At 42.0% G+C, this 27,773-nt stretch overlaps 1 protein-coding gene across 1 annotated transcript; it reads right to left on the bottom strand.

Annotated features, from left to right (window-relative positions):
* LOC141116647 (low affinity immunoglobulin gamma Fc region receptor III-A-like) lies at window positions 1–27,555 on the bottom strand. Its single transcript, XM_073609039.1, has 4 exons — window positions 27,503–27,555; window positions 24,115–24,135; window positions 3,740–3,994; window positions 1–176 (listed from the first exon to the last, which is right to left on the bottom strand). Exons 1-4 carry the CDS (start codon window positions 27,537–27,539, stop codon window positions 1–3), a joined length of 489 nt encoding a protein of 162 aa, XP_073465140.1. The 5' UTR covers window positions 27,540–27,555.
* Window positions 27,556–27,773: the final 218 nt, after the last annotated feature.

Genomic DNA, 27,773 nt, shown 5'->3' with positions numbered 1-27,773 from the left:
TTAAAGCAATCTGAATCCACATGCATGGACAATGTAGTCCTGTGGCCTCGCTACATTGACGACGTGCTGATTGTATGGGATGACACTCCAGACAACCTTCTGAGATTCCTGCAGGAACTCAATAACAATCCCTTCAACCTCACCTTTACCATGACGTTCCACGAATGGGACATTACCTTTTTGGACGTCACAATCCATAAACAACAAGATGGTTCACTCCTCAGTTCACTATTCCGCAAACCAACTTCCGGCAACTCCATCTTGCATGCCACCAGCTTCCACCCTCAACCCCTGATTCAATCGATTCCCTACAGCCAGTACCTGCGTGTCAGACGTAACTGCACCAGTGATGAAGTCTTTAAACGAGAGGCCGATTTGCTGATGGAGAGGTTGCTGACACGCGGGTACTCAAGAAAATGCCTAAAGAGGGCCTATAAACGGGCATGTCTGAAGACCAGACATGAACTCATCTTTAGTACGGAATCAAATAGGAAAAAAACAAACCCTATTTGTATAATCACCAAGTTTTCAAACCAACACAAAACCGTTAAAAACACCATTGAACGCTATTGGCACGTTTTAAAATTAGATCCCACTATTGGCCCATTCATACAAGACAAACCGTCTTTCACGTTCAAATGCGCCAGGTCCATCAAAGACAACTTGGTATCCAGCGAGTATGTGGGGGGTGGGGCAGGAAAACGGGACCCATGCAAACGCTTGGGAACCTTCCGTTGTGGCGGATGCCCGTACTGCCAGTTTATGAATACCAAATCAAACATCAAACTACCTGATGGTAGCAAATACACACCAAAACACTTTGCTAACTGCAAAACAATTGGTGTGGTATATTTACTTATGTGCGACTGCGCAAGCTACTATGTCCGTAAAACGAATCAGGAATTCTGGCGGAGAGCTTACCGCCATATAATTTCCATGAAAACGTGTAATCCCAGTTTACCACTGGGCAGACACAGCCTCTGTGGGGTTAAGTGTAGCTCTGTTGACTTGTCGTGTATATCCTGGTTGTATTACCATCATTTGTAAATTTTGGCATCCATTTTTGTTTTCACTTGTAGCTTTCTATTCAGTATGTGTTATACTTTTAACCTTTTGATATAATAAAATTTGATACTTTCTTATATTTTCTGTTATACTTTTTTGAGACTTCCGCCCTTTAAAATCCCACCTAAGAGGAAAAAACCTTCTATTGTACAACTCTACGCAATAGGAGACCCATATCCGTCCTCGCATTTGATATTTCTGACTTTATGGCGGTTTCAAGATTTGAAAACATCTCCAGCATTTCTGTCTTGGTAGGCAGTGCGTCCGTTTTTCTTTGGTCTTCCATCTCCCTAGCACTAGGACCACCTTCACTCTCAGGGTTTTCTCTGGGTACCTCTGCTTGCCCCCCTTCTGCTTCAGCTGTTCTTTCTTTTTATCTTTTGTTCCCCCTTGTTTCGACTCTGTACCAGGGCTTTTCGCACTCGTCTCTTTAAGATATTTTTGAATCGAACTCGAGTTTAGGCTCTTCCTAGGGGTCTTGGGCTCCGCTGATTTTTGGTTGCGACTTCTCATGCTTAGCAGAGTGTCTTGCCGCCCGCTGGCTCTCAGTCATATGACCTCTGACCTTTAAATTTTGTACTGAAAAGTGTTATAGTTAACTTATAGTCCCGAACTCACAAAAGGGGTATCAAGGTCCTGCATGTGACAATCCTATCTCGGGTATTCCTGAGCTTGATGTTTTGACAGCAGTAAAACTATCCATCGCAGTTTGTTGTGTATGGGGCTGTGTATGCGCCAGACCAGTCGGGGTGCCCATGCTGACCCGTGTCCAAAGCTAAAAGCACCCACAATGGGCACATGAGCATCAAAACTGGACCCTGGAGCAGTGGAAGAAGGAGGCCTGGTCTGATGAGTGACATTGTCTTTTACATCATGTGGATGGCTGGGTGCGTTACTTACCTGGGGAAGAGATGGTACCAGGGTGCACTATGGAAGAAGGCAAGCCGGTGAAGGCAGTGTGAGGCTTTGGGCAATGTTCTGCTGGGAAACCTTGGCTGTTGCCATTCTTGTGAATGTTACTTTGACATATACCACCTACCTAAACATTGTGGGTGACCAAGTACACCACTTCATGGAAACAGGATTCCCTGATGGCAGTGGCCTTTTTCATCAGGATAGTGCACAACCCCCCCCCCCCCCCCCCCCCCTCACACACACACTGCAAAAATGGTTCAAGGATGGTTTGAAGGACAAAACACAATGAGATTAATATGTTGACTTGGTCTCCCAATTCTTCAGATCTCAATCCGTGGGATGTGCTGGAAAAACAAGTCCGAACCATGGAAGCCCCACCTCCCAACTTACAGGATCTACTACTGGCAGCTTGGTGCCAGAAACCAGTATACCTTCAGAGGTCTAGTGGACTCCATGCCTCAATGGGTCAGGGATGTTTCTGGGCAAAAGTGTGACCTATTCAATTCTTTCTGACTAACAACACCACTAAACAACTTATTTACTCCTTGGTCATTTCCTGCCTCAACTATTGCAACTACCTCCTCACTGGCCCACCCTTACACAGGCTACCCCCCCTTCAGTCTAGTATAAATGCTGCTGCTAGACTAATAGACCTCACTAACCAATCCATGATCGCTGTTCCTCTCTGCCAATCCTTTCACTGGCTTCCCCTACCCCACCATATGCACCCCATACAAGGCCATCCACAACATCGCCCCTAGCTACATCATCAACCTCATCTGCAGATATCGCCCAAATTGTCCTCCGCTCCTCCCAAGACCTCATGCTCTCTATCTACCTTGTTACCTCCTCCCATGCTCACCTCCAAGACTTCTCCAGAACCTCTCCCATCCTCTGGAACTCCCTACCCCAGTATGTCCGGTCAGCCCCTACCCTGTCCACCTTTTGGAGATCCCTGAAAACTCACTTATTCAAGGAAGCTATCCCTACACCCACCTAAGAACTGTACCTACGCCACCTCCATCAGATCATCTCCCGCAGCTATTACCTTTTGTACCACCTCCCCCTCTCTTTAGATTGTAAGCTCAACGAGCAGGGACCTCCTGTCCCTTCTCTATTGAACTGTATTGTAATTGTACTGTCCCCCTCTACATTGTAAAGCTCTGCGCAAACTGTTGGCGCTATATAAATCCTGTATAATAATAAATACAGTATTAGGAGTGTTGTCATAAAGTTATGGCTGATCGGTGTAAATCATATAAATTCAAAAAGTGTAAGTATCTGAATTTTACTTTGTATCAGACTCTTGCGGTTCCTGTACAGCTAAGCTTTGACTGAGGAAGGGAAAAGCAGCACAAAGATCTGCAGTTCTAACAAAGATCTTGCTGATAGGAGGAGAGCAGAGTGACAGAGAGATGAGCTCATCAGTCTGCTGCTTCTCAGTCACTAGCTGGGGGAGGGACAAGACCTGTAGGTGTTACTGAATTGCAGCAGAAAAAAATAAGGTCTCCTGTCCTGCCAGACAGGACTGTATTGTGTGACAGAGCTGTGCAAATCTGAGCCCTGCATAGACAAAATATGAATCCTTTGGCAGGTAAAACAATTCCTATAACATGAGAGCCCCTAAGAAAGCCAAGAGCTGGCTACACTAAGTAGAAACATGTGGGTACTGCTTGATAATAGGTTTCTTTTATCGTGTCTGGAATGTGTGAAGAACATAGTAAATGGTAAATTTCCAAATATGAGATAATGAACTGACCTTCAACAATGTCCAGTCTGGTTGTGTCACTTCTTTCTGTACCGGCTTGGCAGCTGTAGTCCCCGCTACTCGAAGTGTTTGCAGATCTAATGGTATAGATTTTTCCTTCATTCACCCTCTTATAATCCTTGTACCAGACATAGTTCAGATCTCTTCCTCCAGAGGACCCCACATCACACTTCATTGTTATAGACTCTCCTATGAAGATCTTCTTCCAGTTTGGGGTGAAGGTGACCACAGGACTCACTGCCGATCCTGAAGAAGAATAAAGTGGAATTGTAACTTCTGCCATGGTAATTCCACACAATAAAATGTAATATCTTCTAAGAAAGTTGCATTACATGGTACTGCATGATATAGTTGCATGACCTGGCCAACTGAACCTTCACATTATTATTATTATTTCATGTACTTATATAGCGCTGTCAATTTACACAGCACTTTACATATATATTATACATTCACATCAGTCCCTACCCTCAAGGAGCTTACAATCTAAGGTCCCCAACTTACAGGGCCAAGTTTTAGACAGGATCCAATTAACCTACCAGCATGTCTTTGGAGTGTGGGAGGAAACCGGAGGAAACCCACGCAGGCACAGGGAGAACATGCAAACATCCAGGCAGGTGGTTGGGATTCAAACCAGCAAACCTCTTTACTGCTAGGTGAAAGTGCTACCCACTACACCACTGTGTTTAATTCATCTACATAGCTAGTAGGGATGAGCCGAACACCCCCAAACAGACAAAAAGTTTGTGCAAACACAAAAAGGGTTTGGGGACAGGGGACATGTATCAATGCAAAAAAAGATTTTAAAACAACCGTTTTTTCGGGAGCAGTGATTTTAATAATGCTTAAAATGAAACAATAAAAATGAAATATTCCTTTAAATATTGTGCCTTGGGGGTCCCCCCTAGAAAAGTACTGACAGCAAAATGACATTTCTAAAGGAAAAAATTTAATTTAAAACTACTCGCGGCTGTAATGTATTGCCAGATCCCGGCAATATACATAAAATTTTTTTTAAAAAACAGCGTGAGTCCCTCCCCAGTCCATACCAGGCCCTTCGGGTCTGGTATGGATATTAAGGTGACCTCCACGCCCCCCCCAAAGGGTCTGGTATGGACGGGGGGAAGCCATTCTGTTTTTTTCTTAATTCTGTCATAGGGCTCCCCTTAACCACTTCAATACACTATATTATATATTGTACACTGCAATATATACCCTACACTGTATTATATATACTACACTGATGGCACTATATACTCTGAACTGCAGTATATATCCTATACGGACTGCACGATATACTCTGAACTGCAGTATATATACTATACGGACTGCACTATATACACTGAACTGCAGTATATATACTATATGGACTGCACTATACTCTGCTGAAAAATTGGGCCTTAGGTGTTGGTGGTGCCAGAACAATGTAACCCTTCACAGTTACTCTTGTTGGGCACAGGAACAGTCCCTGCTGTTAAATAATATTTCAGAGGCTGCTTTCCCTCTTTTAGTGGCCTGTGAGCGTCTGCCTCTCCTTGGAGGCCTACCGGACATGATGGGTATTTTTTTTTTAACACCGCACTACAATGTATTATATACTGTGTGCATTGCCTGCACTGTATTCAAAACTGTACACCACCGAATGCACTGTATATATAGGCTACGCTGGATGCAGAGTATATATATATATATAAATCATCCAGGGGGTGAAGGGCACTTCAGTCTCAGATGGTTGTGCTTAGCAATCAAGCCTTCCCACAGGCTTTGATATAGAGGAAATTCAGAAGATGGGATTGCTGCACAAACGTTTTATTTAGAAAATATTAATCGAATGGATATCAACATGACATCCAACAAACAGACATACATAACATAAATGTTTTCGGGCTATTCTGGATCATGCCCTTCTTCAGAAAATCATGCCTACCTAGTGAACCTACATACAAAAATATATAGTCCACTACTGATTAATTATTCAATCAATTAAATCAATTAATTCAATTAGGCAGCACAGTGGTGTAGTGGATAGCACTCTCGCCTAGCAGAAAGAAGGGTTGCTGGTTCGAATCCCAACCACGACACTACCTGCCTGGAGTTTGCATGTTCTCCCTGTGCCTGCGTGGGTTTCCTCCGGGTACTCCGGTTTCCTCCCACACTCTAAAGACATGCTGGTAGGTTAATTGGCTTCTGTCCAAAATTGGCCCTAATATACGAATGTGAGTTTGGGGACCTTGGATTGTGGGCTCCTTGAGGGTAGGGATAGTGAGTGTGCGATGTATGTGTGGAGCAATGCGTAAAATTGACAGCGCTATATGGGTACCTTAAATAAATAGGGATAATTGTAGACACGCTCACTCACGCAGGTTGAACTGGATGGACTGGTGTCTTTATTCAACCTTACTAACTATGTAAATCATCAATTAGAGCAAATTTCCCTGAAACCAATCTAACATAAAGGCATCAAAAAAATCATTAATTCTAAATACAAATTCTTTCTGTGATCTTGGAATCAAAAGTCACGGGTTGGAGTCAGAGGAGCTCACACCTTATGGAATATAACAATCAGGTATCCTAGGAAAACATAAAATAAAATAATAAAATAATAAAAAATAAAAAACAAAAAACAAAAATACAAATAAAATAATTATATTAATAAGTGGCATGGCCATCAATATGCATGTCCGTGCATGCGCACCCCCATGCACATGACAATACACACGGATGCCATATCACTTGTAAGATAGTGTCTGCCAACATGTATATGTGCAACCCCGCGCATATAATCTAGACCGGATCGTACCATCCGTCGGCCACACATAAAACGATCCACACGAGAAAATAGTTATAATACAGAAAACATTTTATCTGAAAAAAGTGTATTATATAAAAAATATATAAAAGACATTCATCACCATTTAAGAATATTGTTTCTTCAGAGAAATAGATATAAGTCAAAGTTGGAGTTTAACCCCTTCAGCTGGAGTGTATCCAATCGATGGATCCAGCTGACTTCTCTCCTTCTCAGAACCATTTCCCTTTCACCTCCACGTCTGTTCTTAGGAATAACATCTATCACCATGAATCTTAACTGTGACACTGCGTGTCCTTGCTCAACAAAATGTCTGGCCAGAGGAAGCTTAGTTTATACCTAATCGAATATTTATGGCGAGCTATGAGGTCCTTTATCTTTTGTGTGGTCTCCCCTACATAGAGGAGACCGCACGGGCATTTTATTATATACACCACATAGGAAGATTGGCAAGTGTAATGTTCTCTGATCGGAATATCATAACCTTTAAATGGGTGCAAAAAACTCTTCCCTTTTATCATACATGAACATTGAATGCAACAAAGGCATGGAAAATAGCCTGTGTATGTAGAATTACATTTTTGAGCCCCAAGAACACTGGCTATCCGGTCTAGATTGTATGCGCGGGGTTGCACATATACATGTTGGCAGACACTATCTTACAAGTGATATGGCATCCGTGTGTATTGTCATGTGCATGGGGGTGCGCATGTACGGACATGCATATTGATGGCCATGCCGCTTATTAATATGATTATTTTAATTGTATTATTTTATTTTATTTTTTTTTATTTTATGTTTTCCTAGGATTCCTGGTTGTTATATTCCATAAGGTGTGAGCTCCTCTGACCCCAACCCATGACTTTTGATTCCAAGATCACAGAAAGAATTTGTATTTAGAATTAATGATTTTTATCTTTTCAGGCAGCCAAAAGAAAGATTTTGTGGATCATGTCCCAAGAAAAACTGGTCAGTACTATGACGGACACCACTAAATCCTACGAGGCAACATGGGAGCCCTGGGCTAGACATATAGGCATATCCCTTATTCCTGGAATACAAACGACACGGACGAGTTAGTGAAAGACCGGACCTGGCACAATTCTACTCAACCCTTCTCTCTCTCTCTTCTTTCCTTCTTCTCTATCCTTTATTCCTTCTACTACTATGATTCGCTATCACAACCGCAGTGTACCAGTACTATTTCTCTTACTATTCCTCAAGGGAGTAGAATAACTAAAGTCAACATAAGCTTTTGAGTCTGGCGTAGGAGTCATAGACTCAAAGCGGGTCATCTCCAGTTAGAGAGGAGCTGTTGGAGAGGATCGTATGCCTATCTAGCAGCCCCTACAATCTCCTCAGGGAATATTGTGGGTCATTGGACGCGGGGCCAGCAGGGGTCCCTGGGGAGCCAGAACTCTTTCCCTGGAGATGGGGGGGCACCTGACACAGTGTGAGCCCATAAGGGGTGTTGGGAATGCCAACCCACTCAGGGGTCATGAGATACCGCTTTTCCTACATCTCCAGTTGCATTTATAAGTCGTTGTGATTAACATTACTGTACATTTCGATTGCTATTCCCTTACTGGTACGGGATATGTCAGTATGTATTTTGATTTATTTACACTGTACTGCACTGCTCTTTAAAAAAGCTTTTTTTAAAACGAAAAAAAAAAAAAAAAAATTAATGATTTTTTTGATGCCTTTATGTTAGATTTCAGGGCAATTTGCTCTAATTGATGATTTAATTGATTGATTAATTAATCAGTAGTGCACTATATATTTTTGTACGTAGGTTCACTAGGTAGGCATGTTTTATATATATCAAATATACTGCCTGTACTGACTGAATATAGAGTTTACACTGTATATATAGGCTACGCTGAATGCAGAGTATGTATATATACTAGTCTGACTGTATATATATATCAAATACACTGCCACTAACTAACCTGCCTGCCTAATCTAGCTCAATCTCTCTATCTCCGTCCACTATAACACACTATATGGGCGCTGTGTAAGCAGCCTTCTATAGTGTGGGACGTGGACTTAGTCTTAGACTTAGCCGTTCAGCCATTTGGGGTGCCATCATCTACCTCTTGTCATCAGGTACCAAGGGATGTAGCTGTGACTGCTAAGATAAGCCTGCTTTTCACGCTCGTTTGTGAGTAGTACCATTGTTTTTATACTTTTAATAAAACTTTTACATTGGTAACGCACTAGGTCGGTGCGCCCTCTTCTCCTTTCATTTTCTTCTTAGTCCCCCTGAGCCAAGATTGGCCAAATGGACCCTGCCTTTGGTCAATTATTGCTCTCGCTGAGGAGCGTGCTGGGATTGGCCAAAGCGTGCAGGTCAGGTGTATGCTTTGACCAATCATCATACAGCAATGCACTGCGATCTTGCAGTGCATTATGGGGCACCTGAATTTGCCGCGAACGCCCCATAAAATTCGCTGTTCGGCTCAAACTCGAAGCTCATCCCTAATAGCTAGTCATCGTACATCACATTCAGAAGGATTTGTATGGCCAAGTACATTTTTCCCACAGTTAGTTAGGGTTCCTCTCTGCAGCCTGCTGGCCGGGGAAAGGTACTGCTACTCAGGCTGTGGTTGCCTTCTTAGGAAAACAAATCTACTATTGACATATTGTAAAAAAAAAATCCATGTGGTGGACATCTGTTTCTGTAGCTCTGTTTATAAACATCACTCCAGAAATTTCCCTATTAATGCCTGTAAATTGAGCTGTTCTTGGACAGCTCCAGTCACACACGGTGTACAGAGGTGATCTGAGCAGCTCGGTACCATGTGATCGCTGTGATGACCAATCGCCATGATCAAATACGAATTAAAAACTGCGTTGCAGCCAAAAAGATGAAGAGAAGGGTGAAGACCTTATATCCTAATATCTGATGTAAAACGTATGTATACATAAAGAGGCAGCGCTAATTTTCCCCACATACATAATGAAAATCAATATGTAAAAATATTTCCCTTATACAATGCTGTGAAAAATTATTTGCCCCCTCCCTGTTTTTTTTTTTTTTGCATATTTGTCACACTTAAAGTGATCGTAAACGATCACCATGTAAAACAACCCATTCAGTTTAACCACTTCAGCCCTGGAAGATTTTACCCCCTTCCTGACCAGAGCACTTTTTACAATTTGACAATTGCGCGGTAATGCAATGCTGTACCCAAACAAAATTTGCATCCTTTTTTCCCACAAATAGAGCTTTCTTTTGGTGGTATTTGATCACCTCTGCGGTTTTTATTTTTTGCGCTATAAACAAAAAAAGAGCGACAATTTTGAAAAAAAAACAATATTTTTTTACATTTTGCTATAATAAATATCCCCCAAATTTAAAAAAACAAAAACAAATTTTTTCATCAGTTTAGGCCAATATATATTCTTCTACATATTTTTGGTAAAAAAATCGCAATAAGTGTATATTGATTGGTTTGCACAAGAGTTATAGCGTCTACAAACTATGGGAAAGATTTATGGCTTTTTTATTATTATTTTTTTTTTTTACTAGTAATGGCGGCGATCTGCGATTTTTAGCGGTACTGCGACAATACGACGGACAGATCGGACAATTTTGACATTTATACAGCGATCAGTGCTGTAAATATGCACTGATTACTGTGTAAATGTCACTGGCAGGGAAGGGGTTAACACTAGGGGGCGATCAAGGGGTTAAATGTGTGTTCCCTCAGTGTCTTCTAATGCCGCGTACACGCGGTCGGATTTTCCGTCGGAAAATGTTCGATGGGACCTTGTTGTCGGAAATTTTGACCGTGTGTAGGCTCCATCGGACATTTTCCATCGGAATTTCTGACACACAAAATTTGAGATCTGGATCTCAAATTTTCCGACAACAAAATCCGTTCTCGTAAATTCCAATTGTGTGTGGACAATTCGGATGCACAAAGTTCCACGCATGCTCAGAATCAAGTACGAGACGGAAGCGCTCGGTCTGGTAAAAATAGCGTTCATAATGGAAATAGCACATTCATCAATCTGCAATTTTTTACATCTTTTAATGCAGGGCATTCTCTTCTTCTTTAGAATTCTAGAATAATGAAGTTGTTTTGCTGCTAATATTCACACAGAGTTCTGAAAAAATGATTTCTTTATTATTTCTCGTGATCTCCTGAATATTTTTTTTTTTTCGTCAGATCTTCATAATAATGTATAACATTTTTATTTGTAGTGTTTTTTTTATTTTTTATCAAGATCTCCTTGTTTTTTTTTTTTTCTAGTGCTCTCCATAATATTGTTTTTCATTTTGTGTGTCAAGTTACCACAACACCATTATTATCTTGTATTTTTTTAACCTCAAGGAGGTTGTTTGGTGTTGGTGTCCCTTGTTAATTTGATATTGTATTTTGGAAATGTACCTGCCTACTCACAAACAAACTGTCCTTTTTGAAGTAAAACACATAGCCAAGTATTTTTGAATACAAAATAGATTATTATGGGTCATAATAAAATAAAGAGGAAGGCAATGCTGGATAAACTGGTGAAATTGGCGAAGCCTTTGTACCCCAGGGCAGACATCAACTATTTTACACATAATAGTGAGCACAATCCAGTCCCGGACTACAAGACATCAGGAACAGCAGAAGATGACATATTTGTCCCCAGGCTGTGGTCATACCACAGCCTGCGTCTTTTGTCAGACCAGACTGAACCCATGCCATCACTTTCTTGTCTTACTTCCACTCTTCCTTCCAGGCTTCCTTTCAAGCTGTGGCTGTGGTGTTGGAGGTGTGGCAGGAGGTGGAGGAGGAGGAGGATGGTCGAACTCACACAGGTGTGTTTTGGTTGTGAGTTGGCCCCTCAACCCCTTATTTAGGGTCGTATACATTATTTCCTCACACAAGAGGCATTGGCCCTCCCCCATTTCCTGCATTTTGCTCGCAGTCATGCAGCCAAAGGCCTCTTGAGAAGTGGGGGTGGCTCTGAGGGCCGCCTTAGCCTCCCGAATCAGCCCAAGCACTGCCTCCTGCACATTACTCCCCTTCCTGGGCCTTTTGATTGGAAGGCGGAGGGGAGGGACCTGGGATTGGGTCAGGCTACGGGGCCTGGCCACCTCCTGGCTGCCACCTACCCCCACCACCTCCTGGCTGCCACGTTCCACAGCCTCACCCTGGATGCCACATTCCACAACCTCTTCCTGGCTGCCACATTCCATGCCCTCCTCCTGGCTGAGGCTTTAATGTGTATGAAAAAAGAACATAGTTTTATTTTTTTGTTCATCAATCACACACAATTTTCAGCTCATGACTGTTGCAAATTGAATGTTAACAAATAGAAAAGACTATCATTCTGACCCCAGCATTTTTTCTTCTTGTCCCAAACATTTTTGGCCACTACTGTCTATTGATATGTAAAACACTTTATGAAATCAGCAATTAGTGATCAATAATAACATCTAGTTAATATCATTAGTTTTACGACCAGAAATATGTTGAACAATGCTATACCTGACTCAAGCCGGGCTCCTCCACTTCTTCTTCCTGGCTGGAAGGCCCACATTGGACATCGGAAGCCTCAGCTGGGGTGGAAGGAAGCATGGAAAGAAGAGTGGAAGGAAGGGTTGAGAGTGATTGCCTGACTTTAGTCTGGTCTGTCAGAAAACGCAGTCTGCCATAGTACCACACCCTGGGGACATAAATGGCATCTGCTGCTCCTGATCTCATGGAATCCTAGACCTTATTGCGCTCCCTATTATAATTGCTCCTCAGAGCACCAATTTTGGCTTTTAAATAGGGGATGGTTGCCGTGGGGATCACCGGCTTCACCAACTCCAGCAGTTTCTCCAGCGCTGCCTGCCTCTTTTGTTTATGATTATAATGCGGATGTTTCACCTGCCACAGACAGGGCAGCTCCCTGTACTTGTCTATGAATATGGGGAGGAAGTTGTGGTCATTGAAGCCATCCATTTTCTCTGCAAGACACAACACAAGACAAACCCTAATGTCAGGCTAAACTCTCCTAATCTTGTCCCAATATATGCCTCAATCTCTAAGCAGTATAGACCACTGATGCCCCAAGTACAAATTGTACCTTCGTTAGAACGATCGGCGCTTCCGATGCTCCTTCCTCCGCTCACAGATCATACGTACGACGCATGCGTGTTACGCTTTATTTACACTGCGCATGCGTAAAAACTACGCCCGCCCCTGACGTTCTTTCTAATCTATTCCCGCCCCTTGTCTTTCGGCGCAGTGGGAGAGCACATGGCGGAGACAGAGCAAGTGCATGCAGACAGCATTGATGAAAGCCCAGAGCCACGAACGTCCCGATCCCGGAGGAGATTTAAGGCCTCAAATATGTCCTTTGTAGAGGTGGTTGAGATGGTGAACATCTTGAAGAGGGCCGACTATGATGGGAAGTATGGACCTTACCTAAACTCTAATGTGAGAAAGGCCAAGATCATTGCTAAAGTTGTGAAGAGTCTGCGCCGGAATTTTGGGGTCCGACGATCCAAGGATCAACTGAGGAAACGTTGGTCAGACCTGAAATTGAGGGAGCACGATCAGTACAGAAGGATCAAGAGAGTTCTTCAAAAAAGTAAGTTGTTGTCGTGTGTTCCAATTATTATTATTACTTGCATGCTTCTCCATGTGCTTTTCTTTACTGTTGTACAGTTTAAAATGGTAACTTTCAGGTTCGTGGACACAGTAATTGTTCGTAGTAAACATCGTTTGTTTGCCCACTAATACGATGTTTGGGGCAGATCCAGGTTAAGTACGTTTGTTCATGCCTATTTGTATTAAAAGAAGTTTAGTACATTGTTGTCTAGATGGGTTTGTAACTAGAATGAAATGCAAACTTGATTCAGTGTAAGGAGAGGACACTCAGCAGCTGTTTGCACATCTGGACGCAGGAGCACTAGTGTGGGACACCAGAACAAACTTTTTAGAGTGTCCCACACAGGTGCTCCAGTGGATACTAGGGGTGTCTCCATGTGTGAAAATTGTACAAAAAAAGGTAAGTATTCCAGCTTTACAAAGGGTAAAAAAAAATGTCTTCAGCTTGGAACTCTGCCCAAAAAGACAATTGTAAGACACTTCCAAGCAATGTTTCAGATTCCTATTTCTGCCCTCAAATATCTGTGCTAAGTATACATTTTTTTTTCACATAGGGGAGAAAAGACACGGGACATCTGAGGACACCAGGGATCCACAACTCCTAAAGAAGGGGAAATACCACCAACACAATCAGTGTGGAGGGAGACATTTATGAAGTTGGTGAAATAGTGACCACAACAGGTGAGTGTCTGAGACCACAGCTTCAGGTAATAAATGTATGCCTGCATATTTTTAATACATGGTGTGTTTTTGAATTTTAGGTGATGTGGATGTTGTGGAAGAAGAAAGTGCACACGTCCTCATTGGGAAGGTCATGGTGTGCAATTGTGATTTACAGAAGATCAAGGAAGACATCAATGATGTTGAAAAAAGACTCAAAAACATCATTGATGTTTTAAGCAGAATCTAAAACACACCAAAATTCTTCAATTTGTTGAGATTTTCTAAATATTTTTTAAAGTCTATTGAAAGCCAAATTTTGAAGATGCACGCAGTGTGTCAACATGTGCTATCTGCCATCACAGGATATCAATGTACGCATTTTGTGGGTGCAACCCCTTCCTCACAACGAAAGTAGCTGTGAGGAAGGGGTTGCACCCCCGAAACACGTCCATTGATTCCCCATGATGGGAGCTAGCACATGTTGACATTAGGCATGGGATCAGGAGTGAAATCCCCATTCCCTGGTGCATCATGGCAGCATACATATGGGTTGTGACTCCGCCCCCACAACCTGATAGGACTGGTTAACTATAAATCAAAGACAGACCCGGCTCACAGCATTCTCCTTTTTTTCCTCACCTGATCAAGACTGGAGTCGCGAGGTATCCCTTACCGCTTGTCGCCCCAGCCAGGTTCAGCCTCTCCTGGGTGGAAGTCCTTCCTGTACAGCCTCTAAACTAAGCTATATGGTTGGAGCCCCATTCTGGTGGTCTGGGGGGCATATTTCAGCCTCTCCTGGGCAGAAGTCCTTCCTGTACAGCCTCTAAATGAGCTAGATGGTTGGAGCCCCATTCTGGTGGTGTAGGCTTCTCAAAGAAAGCTTTAAACAAGCTTTGACGTAAGTGACAGCGTTTCCTTTTGCTTTCCATATGCTTTTTACTTCTTTTCTCTGTGTTATGGGCGTTTGCCATTTCCAAGATGGCTGCAGCAGTGCAAGGACACTCTGAGCATGAGAGGCAGGAAGTGATGCGGCCTCTGTGTTTCCTGGTTAGAGCTGATATCATCGCTAATGGCAAATGTGAGTTCTAAATGGTTTTATGGCATTTTTGGGCAACAAATGGTGGTGCTCTCTACTCATGCATGCTGGATGCTTATGTGGTCATTGTTTGCAGGAATGTTTTTCCTTTTTAGGGCATTCACCTGTGTTTTTCTTATCTCCTTCTCAGTGTTGCTCTAGGATCATTATGCTATTTATGGCCTTCACCTGGGCTCTTCCTATCCCCTTTTCTATGCTTTCTCTGGGATCGATGTGTTGGGCTCAGTTTCCACTAGTGCGACTTGTCACTGCAAAGTCACATGACAAGCCGTACCCCATGATTTCCAATGAGTACCGTTCATATCTGTATACATAGACCTTAGGAATACACAGGCATTGCTTCAAGTCGCATCAAATTGCAGCAAAATCTTGCGATGTTCAGGTCGCAATAGTGGAGACTTAGCTTATACTGTTTTTCATTTCAGTCTGCTGCTTTGCTCTGTTTCTATGGGAAACACTGTCCAGCCAGACCACCCATTGCTTTTAAGGTATAGGGATTAGGTAATTAGTGAAGATTGAGAAAAAGAGAGTCAACATCTATAGTCCTAAAAGGACTACAAGATGGAGGGAGCCTACTGACGGTCAAGACAGTCACCATCTAAGAACAGACATCGAGGCAATGTTGATTAAACTCATCAACTCACCCCTCATTATCATTGCTCCCCATATACAAACATCACAAGTTACCAGCCCTAATAGTTGCTGCATTTGTGGTGGAAGGTCATTTGCCTGCCAAGCTAGTATGTCAAATCTGCCTGGAGCAAGCACTATACAGCCCTGCAAGGACCTCAAGGTGAAGAGACCCTGCTAAAAGCCAGAACAGCCACCGTTCAAAGCACAGACATACAGGCAACATTGATCAATGTCATCTTCTCACCTCTCATTTTGTTTGCTCCCCATTTACGAACACCGCAGATTACCAGCCCTAATGGTTGCTGCATTTGTGGTGGAAAGTCATTGCTTGACAGGCTACAGTGCATAAATTGCCTACCACTTCCAACCAGAACCAATAGGTGGTGTCCAAATAGGGAAGCTTGCACAAGCTTTGAAGATTTTCCAATAGAGACTTTTTTTGCAAGGACCGCTAAGGACCCAAATGCCTGGGTTGAAGTAGAGGAAACTCTCCACAAGGTTAGAAAGTACCAATTTCCTTCACTGAACAACTGGAAGAGTTAATCCAGGAAGAATTGAAGGGGTCAGAGAAAAATGCCCTTATAAACAGGCTGTCAAAACTGTATACCCTGAAAAAGCTAAAGGTCAACCTGCTGCAGTCTTCTCCGATGATGGATGCATCATGAGTGTAGCTGGCAAGACATGGCACATTCAAGGAGGCTCTAGTCCGAAAATTAGATCTAGATCTGAAGTGCTACTTCATACTGTAGCATCTGCAGGTGCTGGCACACCACACCACACCACACTCATGCACTAAATGAGTCTTAATGGGAGTGGTTTCATAATTGTCAACCAGCTGCTGTACCTGCAGGACTCTGTGGAAAGTGGCAGGGTCTGCATTCCTTTAGACGTGATTCCCTTTTTGGCATATCTTATCAAAAATGAAATTTTTGTTGTGGTGGATGCCAAGGAATCTGACTTTTATCTTGGTGCAGACTTCTGGGAAATTATGTTTAGGGGGTAGTTATGTACACATTCTGTGTGCAGAGCACCTCCAGATGGTCATGTTTAATTGCAATTTACAGAAAACTGCAGCCAAAAAAAAAAAAGTGGTGTAACCCTTTAAATAAGCCCGTCTTGAAGAAGTGAAGAGACAAGGTGGTAACAGCTTTGTAAGAGCTGAAATTGGTGGCATACTCCTGTGGTGGATGTGTCAGACATTAATTGATGTTTTTCAAGAGCGGTGTTCCCCGCGGTCATGGCAAGAAGTGCATTATGGCTAAAGCCATAATGGTTGGTGAATCCCGCCAAAAAAAAAAAAATGGTGGAAGACACCAGAACACAGATCCAATCTATTTGGGAGTAGACAGGATACAGCCACCTCAAGGGTAACCATTAGCAGGTCAGGGCGAATATCATCTGACAAAAAACTGAAAATTCAAAGGTCCAGCATACAGGTGGCGACTCCCAAGTAGACACCAGGAGGCAAGATCCTACAGACCGGGAAAAAGATTAGTAAACGAACCGGAGAAGTACTCAATCTTCATTATTGAAGCCTTAAAGCTCTAAGGCTCCTGTCTTAGAAGAACAGTGGAAGTCCCTTTTAAGGGTGCACTAATCCAGGGGGTGCCTGTGCAAAGCTTTATGCACACCCCTGGAGGGAAAACCTTCAGGATCAGTGGGCCATATCAGCTATATTGGCATGACATTGGCGGAAGTTTAAGGGAGGTCCGCTTTTCTGGTACAATAATTTTTTATTGAAAAAGTATAACATGACAAACTCACCCATGCAGAGGCATAATTCAGTGAGCATACCGATCATATAACATTGACAGGTGGGAAGTCCACCTTTCAATCTCTTCCAGTCAGCCAGGCTACCAGAGTTGATGGGAAAGTAAAAAATTCTGTTCCCGTTTGTAGCTGGATAGAAAAAAAAAAAGCAATCGTGAAGGTTCCAGTTACCCATGGGAGATGAGGATTTGGTTCACCTCTGTTCCTAGCAAAAATAAAAAATGAAAACCAGGTAATCTGTGCCCAGTGCTAAAGTTTAAAAAAAAAAAAAAATTGACAAGCAGCACAGGAAGTTAGAGTCGTGCAAGATGGAAAACCTCCAATCAATTATAATATTCATAAATCTGGGAGACTGGATTCACCTGTAGGTTTATCAGACACCTACTTGTCCCAATTCATCCTCAAGGGAATTTCCATCGTCTGATAGAGAAAGCCAAAGGTACTTTGGGAGTGAAGTCTCTTCCAGCAGAACAGTGCCGGAATATCCTTGGCTCTTCGTAACTGACCAATTATTTTCAGATGGAACATTATCACATCAGACCACAGCTAGAAAGGTTGGGGGACTCATTTCAAAGACCAGGCTGCTTAAAGTCATGGGATGTTAAGCTTATGAGGAATAGTATTGAATTTCTTGAACCGAGTAGTGTTCAAAGCACTTCTGTCATTCACTCCTTTTAGCAAGAGGAGCAAGATTTGTAGTGTGCCTAGGCAGCAGTGGAAGGGTAGAATTCTTGGGCTGTCAGTGGAGCTTCCTGTATCAATAATTGCAAATGTGCCATTTTGGCTTAGGAGGTTCTAGTGTCTCTCTCTCTCCTACTCTTAAGCATTGAATCACCACTGCCCTTTTCAGTGATGACAGATTCGCTTTCTCATGGACAGTTTTGCCATCCAGCTCCAAGAGACTACTTTTGATGGCATGGAAGTTGAGAGGCATTGGCTACCAAGTCAAGTATGCTCAGTGCAGGTAGTGCCTACCTTGTGTCAAACCAGAGAGATCTTCATGAAGATTTACCTAAGAATATGGGAAAATTATGCAGATCTCACACAGCAAAAGCCTGGAGTCCTTTATTACCTTAACCAGCCAAGGTTCCACAGTTCTTACAACTGGGGCTGAACAGGGGCCTAGGTTCAAATATGTTTAAAGTTTGAAGTTCACCTTTGTCTGCACTTGCAGGGGTTTAAGGAGTCCTTAACCCTAAGTGATGCAATTCTTAAAAGGCTTGCATGAAGTTATAGGCCTACCAGGAAACCATTGTTCCCTATGTGGAACTTGCTTATGTATCCCCATTTCTATCAAAGACTCATTTCTATCCTACAGATTTGACTACACTCTGCAAACCCTAAAGGCCGTATTTCTGGTTGCTACAACCTCTGTGAAGAAGGATGTCAGAACTACAGGCTTTGCACTCAAGGAGCCTCACTTAACATTATACCCGGACAGAACAGATAAGTCCTAAAACTCCAGACTGCTTTTATCCATGGGGTGTCTTTCTCCTTCCAATTTAACCAGGAAGTCAATTTCCCGTCTTTCTGGGTTGAGTGGGAACAACATCCCCGTAGGTTGAGCTAACGCTGGTGACCTGCTTGGCAGCTACCCTTTCATTCAGGAAAGCTGAAATATGTACTTGGTTCCAGCATGGCTTAAGGAAGGGTCAGCCAGCATCAACACGTTCAGTCACCTCCTAGATTGTTCAAACAATTAAAAGAGCCTACTCTTCAAGGCCTTCCTGTTTTGGAGGTCTTAAGAGCACATTTAACTAGGGCAGTGCCAGCTCCGTGGACAGCTTAGCGCTGAGTGTCTCCTGAGGTTATTTGCAAGTCAGCAATATGGTCCTCCCAGGACACCTTCATTATACTTCTATAGGTGAACCCGGCTCGTGACAGTAAAATTTGGAAAAATTCATGGTGCATACTTGCGCTACTGATGATTACAAAAATTTTTTTGCACCCTCCCGTATGGCGAGTTAGTCCCCATATGTATGCTGCCATGATGCACCAGGATAACGGAAAATTGCATACTCACCTTTCTGTAATTTTCCTTTCCTGGTGCTTCTTCATGGCAGCATACAGATACCCACCCAAATGGTGAGAGTTACAGAGAATGCTGTGAGCCGGGTCTGTCTTTGATTTATAGTTAACCGGTCCTATCAGGTTGTGGGGGCGGAGTCACAACCCATATGTATGCTGCCATGAAGATGCACCAGGAAACGAAAATTACGGAAAGGTGAGCATACAATTTTCCGTTTTTGACTCTAAATTTGTGTTCATCTTCAAAATTTGGCTTTCACAGGGGTGACATCACCCCATCTGATGGAGGCAATATCAACACAGTTTGGACATACTAATGTCTGATATTGCCTTCAATTTATCAAAGTTGAACTTTGTAAGTTCCTGAGTTGTGTATTGTTTTATGGTTTTAAACATGCCTGTTTAACACAAAAAAGGCTATTTGTGTCAAACGCAAAAATGTTATTCCAAAAATATGTTGGTTTGTTCAATACCCCTTTTGTAAAGCACATGTGAATGTGCACAGAGTAAAAAAAAATTAAAATCAACAATGTGTTGCTTCTTTTTTCAATGCTCAATAGTTTTGGTACTAAGTTGGTGTTTACAGTGACAATGGGGGTTATTACTAAAGGCAAATCCACTTTGCACTACAAGTGCACTTTCAGTGCAGTTTCAAGTGCACTTTTGCAGTGCACTTGGAGTGCAAAGTGTATTTTCCTTTAGTAAATAACTCCCACAGTGCTTTTTAATTTGCAACAATCAGGTCATTTTCATCACTCCAAAAAATTAATTCATGGTGCTGAAAATGATGAATATTTTTTATCAGTAATGCATTACATACATTAACAACAAAAACAAGGTTTGTGTGTAGCAGATCCACAAAATAATAGTTCACTGAAGAAGAGATTGTCACCTCATGTATCAAATAAATTACGTTTGCACTATTGAAGAAAATGGCCAAAAAGAAAAGCCCATTGGTGAACCTAGGAGACAGCTAAAAGAATCACAAGCAGTAAATCAAAGGAAATATTATTTCAGTTTAACTAAAAAATGTATTTTAAAATGTTTCTTAAACATTATCTGGCATATCAATGGCCCCCCTACCCACAAAGTACTCTAGATACTATTCGTGAACTTCGCGGGCGCTTTGGGGGGGCAAGCCAGGACGGCCAGCTTCAAGAGCTGTCAGATGTGTTGGATCCGGTAATAAGCCGGCCTCAGTCCCAACTAAGGCCACATAGTTTGATGCATTTTTTCTTAAAAAGTTATGTAATATGCAGCATGCAAGAATGATGTGATTGATTTTATATTCCGCCATGTTTATTGCAGTGAGGAATAGGCGGAATCGGCTGGCCATTTCACTTCATTCACTTTGCTTCATAAGCGACAAAGACGAATGGGAGTCCTTCCACGTTCTCTTCAGCAGGTGGCAATCCCAAGCTCCCATTCTGGAGCCATCTGTAAATCTCGGTCTGGGCGATGACTCCACCTTCCGACATCCGGCCATTCTTCCCCACGTCCACATAGAGAAACTCATATGTCGCCAACACCACCACCAACATCACTATACTATTAAACCCCTTATAGTTGTAATAGTATGACCCCGAGTTGGGGGGTGGGACTAAGTGGACATGTTTCCCATCAATTGCCCCTCTGCAGTTGGGAAAGTCCCACCGCTGGGCAAATTGGGAAGCCACAGTCTGCCATTCCTGTGGCGTTGAAGGAAACTGTGGAGTCAAACAAAAACAAATTAGCAATTTTGCACATAACATTGCAAGCAGATTAGACACAAACGTTCTTGGCCAACATCAGTATAACATTTATTTTAAGGAGTATTTAAAGACAAAAGTATAAGGTCCACTTATCAGATTACTCACCCCCTCTGATGGCCCATTGTAAAAATTTTAGGGGTGGGTAGATGTTTTGGACAGGTAACCTTCTCCACTTCATTGAGAGCTTAATGCATACATAATTTGTGTTACTTTGGCGAGCCCCTCTTTACTTACACTATTGGCCGCCCACTGGACAGGTAAGAAGTGTCATAATAAAATAAAAATAATACACACTGTCCAAATTGAAGCACTTTTTGACATTCTGCAATTACCTATCAAGATAATAGGTTAACAAAACTTTAAACAGTACCATTTGAAGGTATTCTGGCAGGCCCTTTCACTACATGCTTTGGGGAATTCATACATAAATATGACCACAAAAGAGGTAATTATAGTGTGTATGGGTTTGGCAAAGTCAGCAGATAGAGGATTTGTATCGGTTGACTTAGCGGTTTGGGGGAGGGAGGGTTCCAAATAATTTTGGGAACCCCAAAAAAAAAGCTTCTGCCACTCTGCATGAATTTAAGCACACAAAAAACATTTAAACACATTTTAGGGGGTGTTTAGGGTAAAGCAGTACTATGGAGCTGACAAAATACATTGTTAAGTGACTAGGCTAGGTGTGTATGGGTCCAGGATAGCATGCTGGGGAGATTAGTGAAGGCAAATATGCATGAAGGACAAAAAAGGAATTTTAAAAACTTCCAGCATGCATGAGGACAAAGGGGACATTCACAACATATTACAATCATGGTAATAAGGGAATGATTAAAGAAATGCAATACATTAGCAAACATTAAATACATAGAATGTGATGTTAAAGAAGAAATCTTACCTTAATATAGTCCTTCTGCAGGACCTGAATGATGGCAGAACAGGTCTCTGAAATAATGATCTCCAGAGCCTGGGGAGAGATGCCTGTCGAGAACTTGATGTCCTGCAGACTTCTCCCTGTCACCAAGTACTACAACGTGGCGACTAGCCTCTGCTCGGGAGTGATGGCTTGTCTCATGCAGGTGTCCTGCTTCATAATATAAGGGGACAGCAAAGCCAACAGACGGTGAAAAACGGGGTCCGTCACCCGGAGATAGTTCTTGAAATCATCAGGATAATTCTCCTGGATCTCCCGCAACAAAGGCATATGAGAGAATTGGTCACGCTGGAGCAACCAATTCTTGGTCCATGAACTCCTCCCCGCCCTGTTCATGGACTGGGCTTGGGTCAAAGTAATAAGAACCCCAACACCAAGCCCCTGCATAGCACGAATTCTACAAGGAGTACGTAACCGCAACATGGCTTTAAAATGGTCGGCTGGTCAGAACAAACTAACAGTACGCACTGAAAAACAGAAAGGCCTGAGAAGAGCGAGCTTAAAATCAGAAACTAGCGGACAAGAACGCACTGAAAATCAAATACGTACTATAAAATACGCACTGAAAAACAAATGCAAACTGACTATACGCACTGAAAACCAGATACGACCCACAAGCACAAACTGAAGAGCAGTAACGATCTGAAAAGCACAAGGCTGAAAAGCGTGAATCATCTCTCACCAAACTTCTACTAACATGAGATAAACACAAGATTAGCAGAAGGAGCCCAAAATGTGGCACACTTGGTATTGAACTTCCCTTTTATAGTGCCGTCGTACTTGTTGTACTTCACCGCGTTCTTGATGTTCAGAATGTCCGACAACATTTGTGTGACCGTGTGTATGCAAGACAAGTTTGAGCCAACATCCGTCTGAAAAAATGCATGGATTTTGTTGTCGGAATGTGCGATCGTGTGTACGCGGCCTAACTGTGTGGGGACAGGACTGACTGGGGAAGGAGACAGATTATTGTTCCTACTTAGTAGGAACAAACTATCTGTCTCCTCTCCCCTGACAGAACAGTGATTTGTATGTTTACACACACAAATCCCCGTGCTGGCTCTCGTACACTCGATCGCGTGTTGCCAGCGGCTATGGTGCCCGCCGGCCATGCGCATTGCATCGTGCAGCGTGCGTGCCCTCTGGCGGCTCCTAAAGGAAAAGCCATACCCGTATGGGGTTTTTGGCCAGGAGAGCCATTGTGCCGCAGTATATCTGCGTGAGCTGGTCGGGAACCGGTTAAAATGTAAATGAAAGGCAAAACATTGGTGTATAGATATAAAAAAACATTATAAATACATTTTTTCCCTTTTTAACAGTGATCACATTCCCTCTTTTCTCAGCTGCATGGAGGGGGGGGGGAGCAGCAGTACACTCAGCTTCCCAGTGAAAGGCTGTGCGGGGGGTGCATGTCAAGATAAGTCTGATCATTGGAGGAGAGCAGGCTAAGTTCCCAGCATAGCTAGAAAACTGACCAGGCTGTGCTCTCATGCTTAGTGTGGTCAGTTATTAATATGTGGTCAGTTATTATTAGGAAAGCAGGGGGATTGGCAGGGACACCAGGAATTTCACACAAATGAAGCAATACAAAGAGTGTATGATACTTTCTCATACAAGTACATGGTACAGCAGAGACATATCAGGAATATGAAATGTTGGGGTAACAAACACTTTAAATGATTCAGATCTACAATCAAATTTTAATATTACACAAAGATAACATGAGTCAATACAAAATGCAGTTTTCAAATGATGATTTCATTTATTAAAATAGAAGTATGGGGCGTTTTTTTGTTAGAATTATACTTACCTAGGTGGATGCAGCATCTGTCCCCCGGCGACACTGAGAACCAAGTGATCAAACACCGCCGATCGCTCGGTTCTCACAGCTCCCTGAGAGGAGAGCTGTTGTCAGTCACCCGCTCTCTGCTCTGCCTCCTCCTCGCTCACTGGAGTGCTGGGCTTTGGAGGGGGCAAGAGCATCTGGCTCAGGCTCTCAGTTTCTATCCTTTTACTACAGTGATTGATTGATCAATTTGAATAATTGATTGATTGTTTGATTCAATGATATAAAATAAAGACTCACCTGTGTGTCCCAGTATTGTGGCTGTAAAATAAGACAAAAACTGTTACATGTCTGAAATACAAACTGCAATCTATGCAAAAAATGCAATATTGTGTCTAGGAGAAGAACAATTCAATATAAAAATATATAAATATAAGATGTATTAATAATTGTGAATGAATAAGTATTGATGCGCCATATGGTAATATTAAAGATCCAGACATAAGATTTTTTCCAATGAAAAAATGTTTGGAAAACCAACACACTTTGGGGGTTGTATCTCCACCTCCTTTATCAGGGCTTGAAATAATGATATATTGTAACAGTGTATATGGAGGTAAGAATCGGTTTATAGTTGTATATTGTTAGTGTGAGTTTGCACAGCTATCCTTCAGCAGCCGGCTTAAGCATTCTTTCATAACCTGATAAAGGGGGAGGAGATACAGACCCCAAACCTTATTATCTAAATTAGCTACCAACAGATTGTCGTAGAAAATCAAACTAACAATACACAACTATAAACCAATTTTAGTCCATATAGACCGTTACAATGTATTATTCTTTTAAGCTCTGATGAAGGGTATACAGCTCCCAAAACTCTTTGGCTTGACAAACATTTCATCATTGGAATAAACTTGTATTTCAACTTTAATAATACTGTCAGGCACTGCAGTTCTTAAAGCGATTGTAAAAGGTAGAAGGTTTTTTATCCTTAATGCATTTCTGCATTAAGGTAAAAAAACCTTCTGTGTTCAACCCCCCTCCCCACCACCCCCCCCTAATCTCATCTGAGCCAGATCTAGATCCAGCCCAGTGCCCAAGAGCAGCAGCTCTCCTTTACATTATTGGACAAGGAGGCAGCAGTGGAAGCCATTGGCTCCTGCTGCTGTCAATCACAGCCTTAGAGGAAGGGGTGGGGCAGGGCTGACCCATACTGTACGAGTGTCAATAGACACAAACAGACTGGCTTGGGATCGAGCCCATACCAGTGCCCCTATAGCAAGCAGATTGATATAGGGGCACTCAGAAGAGGGGAGGAGCCCCAGCAGGAGACCCCAGAAGAGGAGGATCGGGGGCAGCTCTGTGCAAAACCATTTTTCAGAGCAGGTAAGTATAACATAATATATATATATATATATATATATATATATATATATATATATATATATATATAATATATATATTTTTTTTTAAATCTACCTTTACAACCTCTTTAATCACTCATCCTTACCACAAGCTAAGGTCATCGTGGAAGTCATAAAGTGTGAAGAAGCCACCAACCCAACACTCAGATTCTTTATACAGTGGGTATAGAAAAGAATCACCCCCCTTTAAAAATAATCACAATATGTTGCTTTGTAGCCTGAAATGAAGACAGACACCATTTTTGTTTCATCCAACTGTATTTACTTAGTGTATCTTATAACATCCAAGTAAAAGATATAACATTGACATTTAAAAAAATCAAAAACAGAATTACTGAGTTGGAAAAGGGATCACCCCCTCCTAAAAATGACTCAATCAGATGTAGCTAATCACCTTCTCAATGGCACACAAAGCCATTTGATTTTCAACTGTGATCAGCTGTGGTCATTTTGATTAGCTCAGCATGAAGAGAGCTTTCCTGGAGCATTCCTGCAACTGAAGCAAACAATCAACTATGGGTGGCAAGGCACTGTCACCGGGATCGACGGGATAAAATTGTGGACAGGCACAAGTCAGGAGATGGATACAAAAAAAATTCAAAGGCTTTATCAATGCCTAGAAGCACACTGACATCAATTATTAAGAAGTGCTACAACACAGACCCTCCCTAGATAAGGAAGTTGTTTCAAACTGGATAAAAGAGCCAGGAGGAAACTGTTCAGAGAGGCCACCAAGAGGTCTACAGCAACTCTGAAGCAGTTGCAGGAATTTATGACAAAGAGTGGTCATTGTGTGCATGTGACAACAATACCCTAAATTCTCCACAAATGTGGCTTTTTTTGGGAAGTTGCAAGAAAAAGGCGCTCCTCGAGAAAGACCACATGCAGTCACCACTGAGTTTTGCCAAAATGCATCTTGGAGATTCTGAGGCCACATGGAAAAAGGTGTTATGGTCAGATGAGAATAAAATTGAATTATTTGACCTTAACACTATGTCTGGCAGAAATCCAATACAGCTCACGATCCAAATACCACCATTCCTAAAGAAAAGCATGGAGGTGATAATACCCTGTTATGAGGGTGTTTCTCTAGAGCGGGAATGGAGCACTTGACAGGATAGAAGGAAAAATGAATGGGGAAAAATACCGTCAAATTCTTGAGAAAAAAATCTGTTGCCTGCTTCCAGGAGGTTATCAATGGGAAGAAGATTTACCTTCCAACATGACAATGACCCAAAGCACACAGCAACAATGACCATGCAGTGGTTGAAGGAAAAAAAAGGTGAATATCCTTGCATGTCCTAGTCAGAGCTAAGATTTAAACCCCATTGAAAATCAGTGGAATGACTTGAAGACTGCAGTCCACAAAAGGTCACCATCACATGTAACTGAACATGAGCAGTTCTGCAAAAAAGAGTGGGCAAATATTGCGAAGTCTAGATGTGCAAAGTTAGTAGAGACAAATCCCAACCGACTAAAGGATGGAATTAAAGCAAAAGGTGGTCCAACAAAATACATAAGGGGTGATCCTTTATCCAACTCAGTAATTGTTTTTGAATTTTTTTAAAACATTTCTGGCATGTTGGTGTTATATCATTCACTTGGATGTTATAAATTGCACTGAGTAAATACAGCTGGATGAAACAAAAACGGTGTCTATCTTCATTTTTGGCTGCAAAGCAACAAGATGTGATTATTTTGAAGGGGGGTGATTATTTTCTATACCCACTGTACCTACACTTTAATGCTACACTTTGTGATAATAATAACAAGGATACAAAGCAATCGCACAAAGAATCCTCAGAGTTCCGGCACCTTCCATCCACTTTTCTAAGTAATAAAAATGTTGTCTTGGTTTTTACTAGAAATGTTTTTGTTGCCTCGTATGAGGTGATTGTGGCTGTACACAACAGTTGAGAAATGTCCATGATACTTTTTTATTAGCAATAAAACCAAAATTTTCAGGACAAGTTTTCAGGGTGTACCCCCTTCTTTAAGGTCCATACTGGTATTAGTACGGCTTGGACCTTGAAGGAGACACACCTATTAGTGCAAATAAAAAAGTATCACGGACAATACTCAACTGTTGTTGCCTCGCAGCATTTTCAAGTAAATAGGTCATCTTTTTTGCAGTTCTTTTGAAAATAGTTACTAGTTAACTGTTCATTGATTAAGTAACTAGAATAAGTAACAACATTTGGTAGATATGGAAACAAATAGGTAGATAATTTAATATATTGACAATATTCAAAGCAGATACTTACAGATGAAGACTATCAGAGCTGTGGACTGAACCGTCATTTCAGCTTTGTGGTTCAGTATTAACAAGTGTAGAAATAACAAGGACTTTAATAAGTGTTGGGTTTTCCGGGACACGTGGAGGGTTCATGTTATTAACACCCACAAAGAAGATTAAAGAAACTAACAACATAACTAAAAGTAAAAAAACAGGAACTAAGCAAGTAACATGTTGTAGAGATGTTCTCTCTCTAAAGCTTAACTCTGTTAAAAAAAAGCTTTACCCCGGATTCCTGC

This window comes from Aquarana catesbeiana, linkage group LG13 (assembly GCF_042186555.1).
Source record: "Aquarana catesbeiana isolate 2022-GZ linkage group LG13, ASM4218655v1, whole genome shotgun sequence".
Lineage (NCBI taxonomy): Eukaryota > Metazoa > Chordata > Amphibia > Anura > Ranidae > Aquarana > Aquarana catesbeiana.
The sequence above is the reverse complement of the archived record's forward strand: the minus strand, read 5'-3'. Positions and strand labels throughout refer to the sequence as shown.

What these genes read in the sequence shown, in the direction of transcription:
- LOC141116647 (XM_073609039.1), bottom strand. Translation starts at nt 27,539, where the DNA reads ATGACGGTTCAGTCCACAGCTCTGATAGTCTTCATCT. An exon ending in CACAATACTGGGACACACAG is followed by an intron (nt 3,995 to 24,114) that starts GTGAGTCTTTAT and finishes ATTCTTCTTCAG; the next exon opens with GATCGGCAGTGAGTCCTGTG. An exon ending in CAGACTGGACATTGTTGAAG is followed by an intron (nt 177 to 3,739) that starts GTCAGTTCATTA and finishes ACGTCCAAAAAG; the next exon opens with GTAATGTCCCATTCGTGGAA.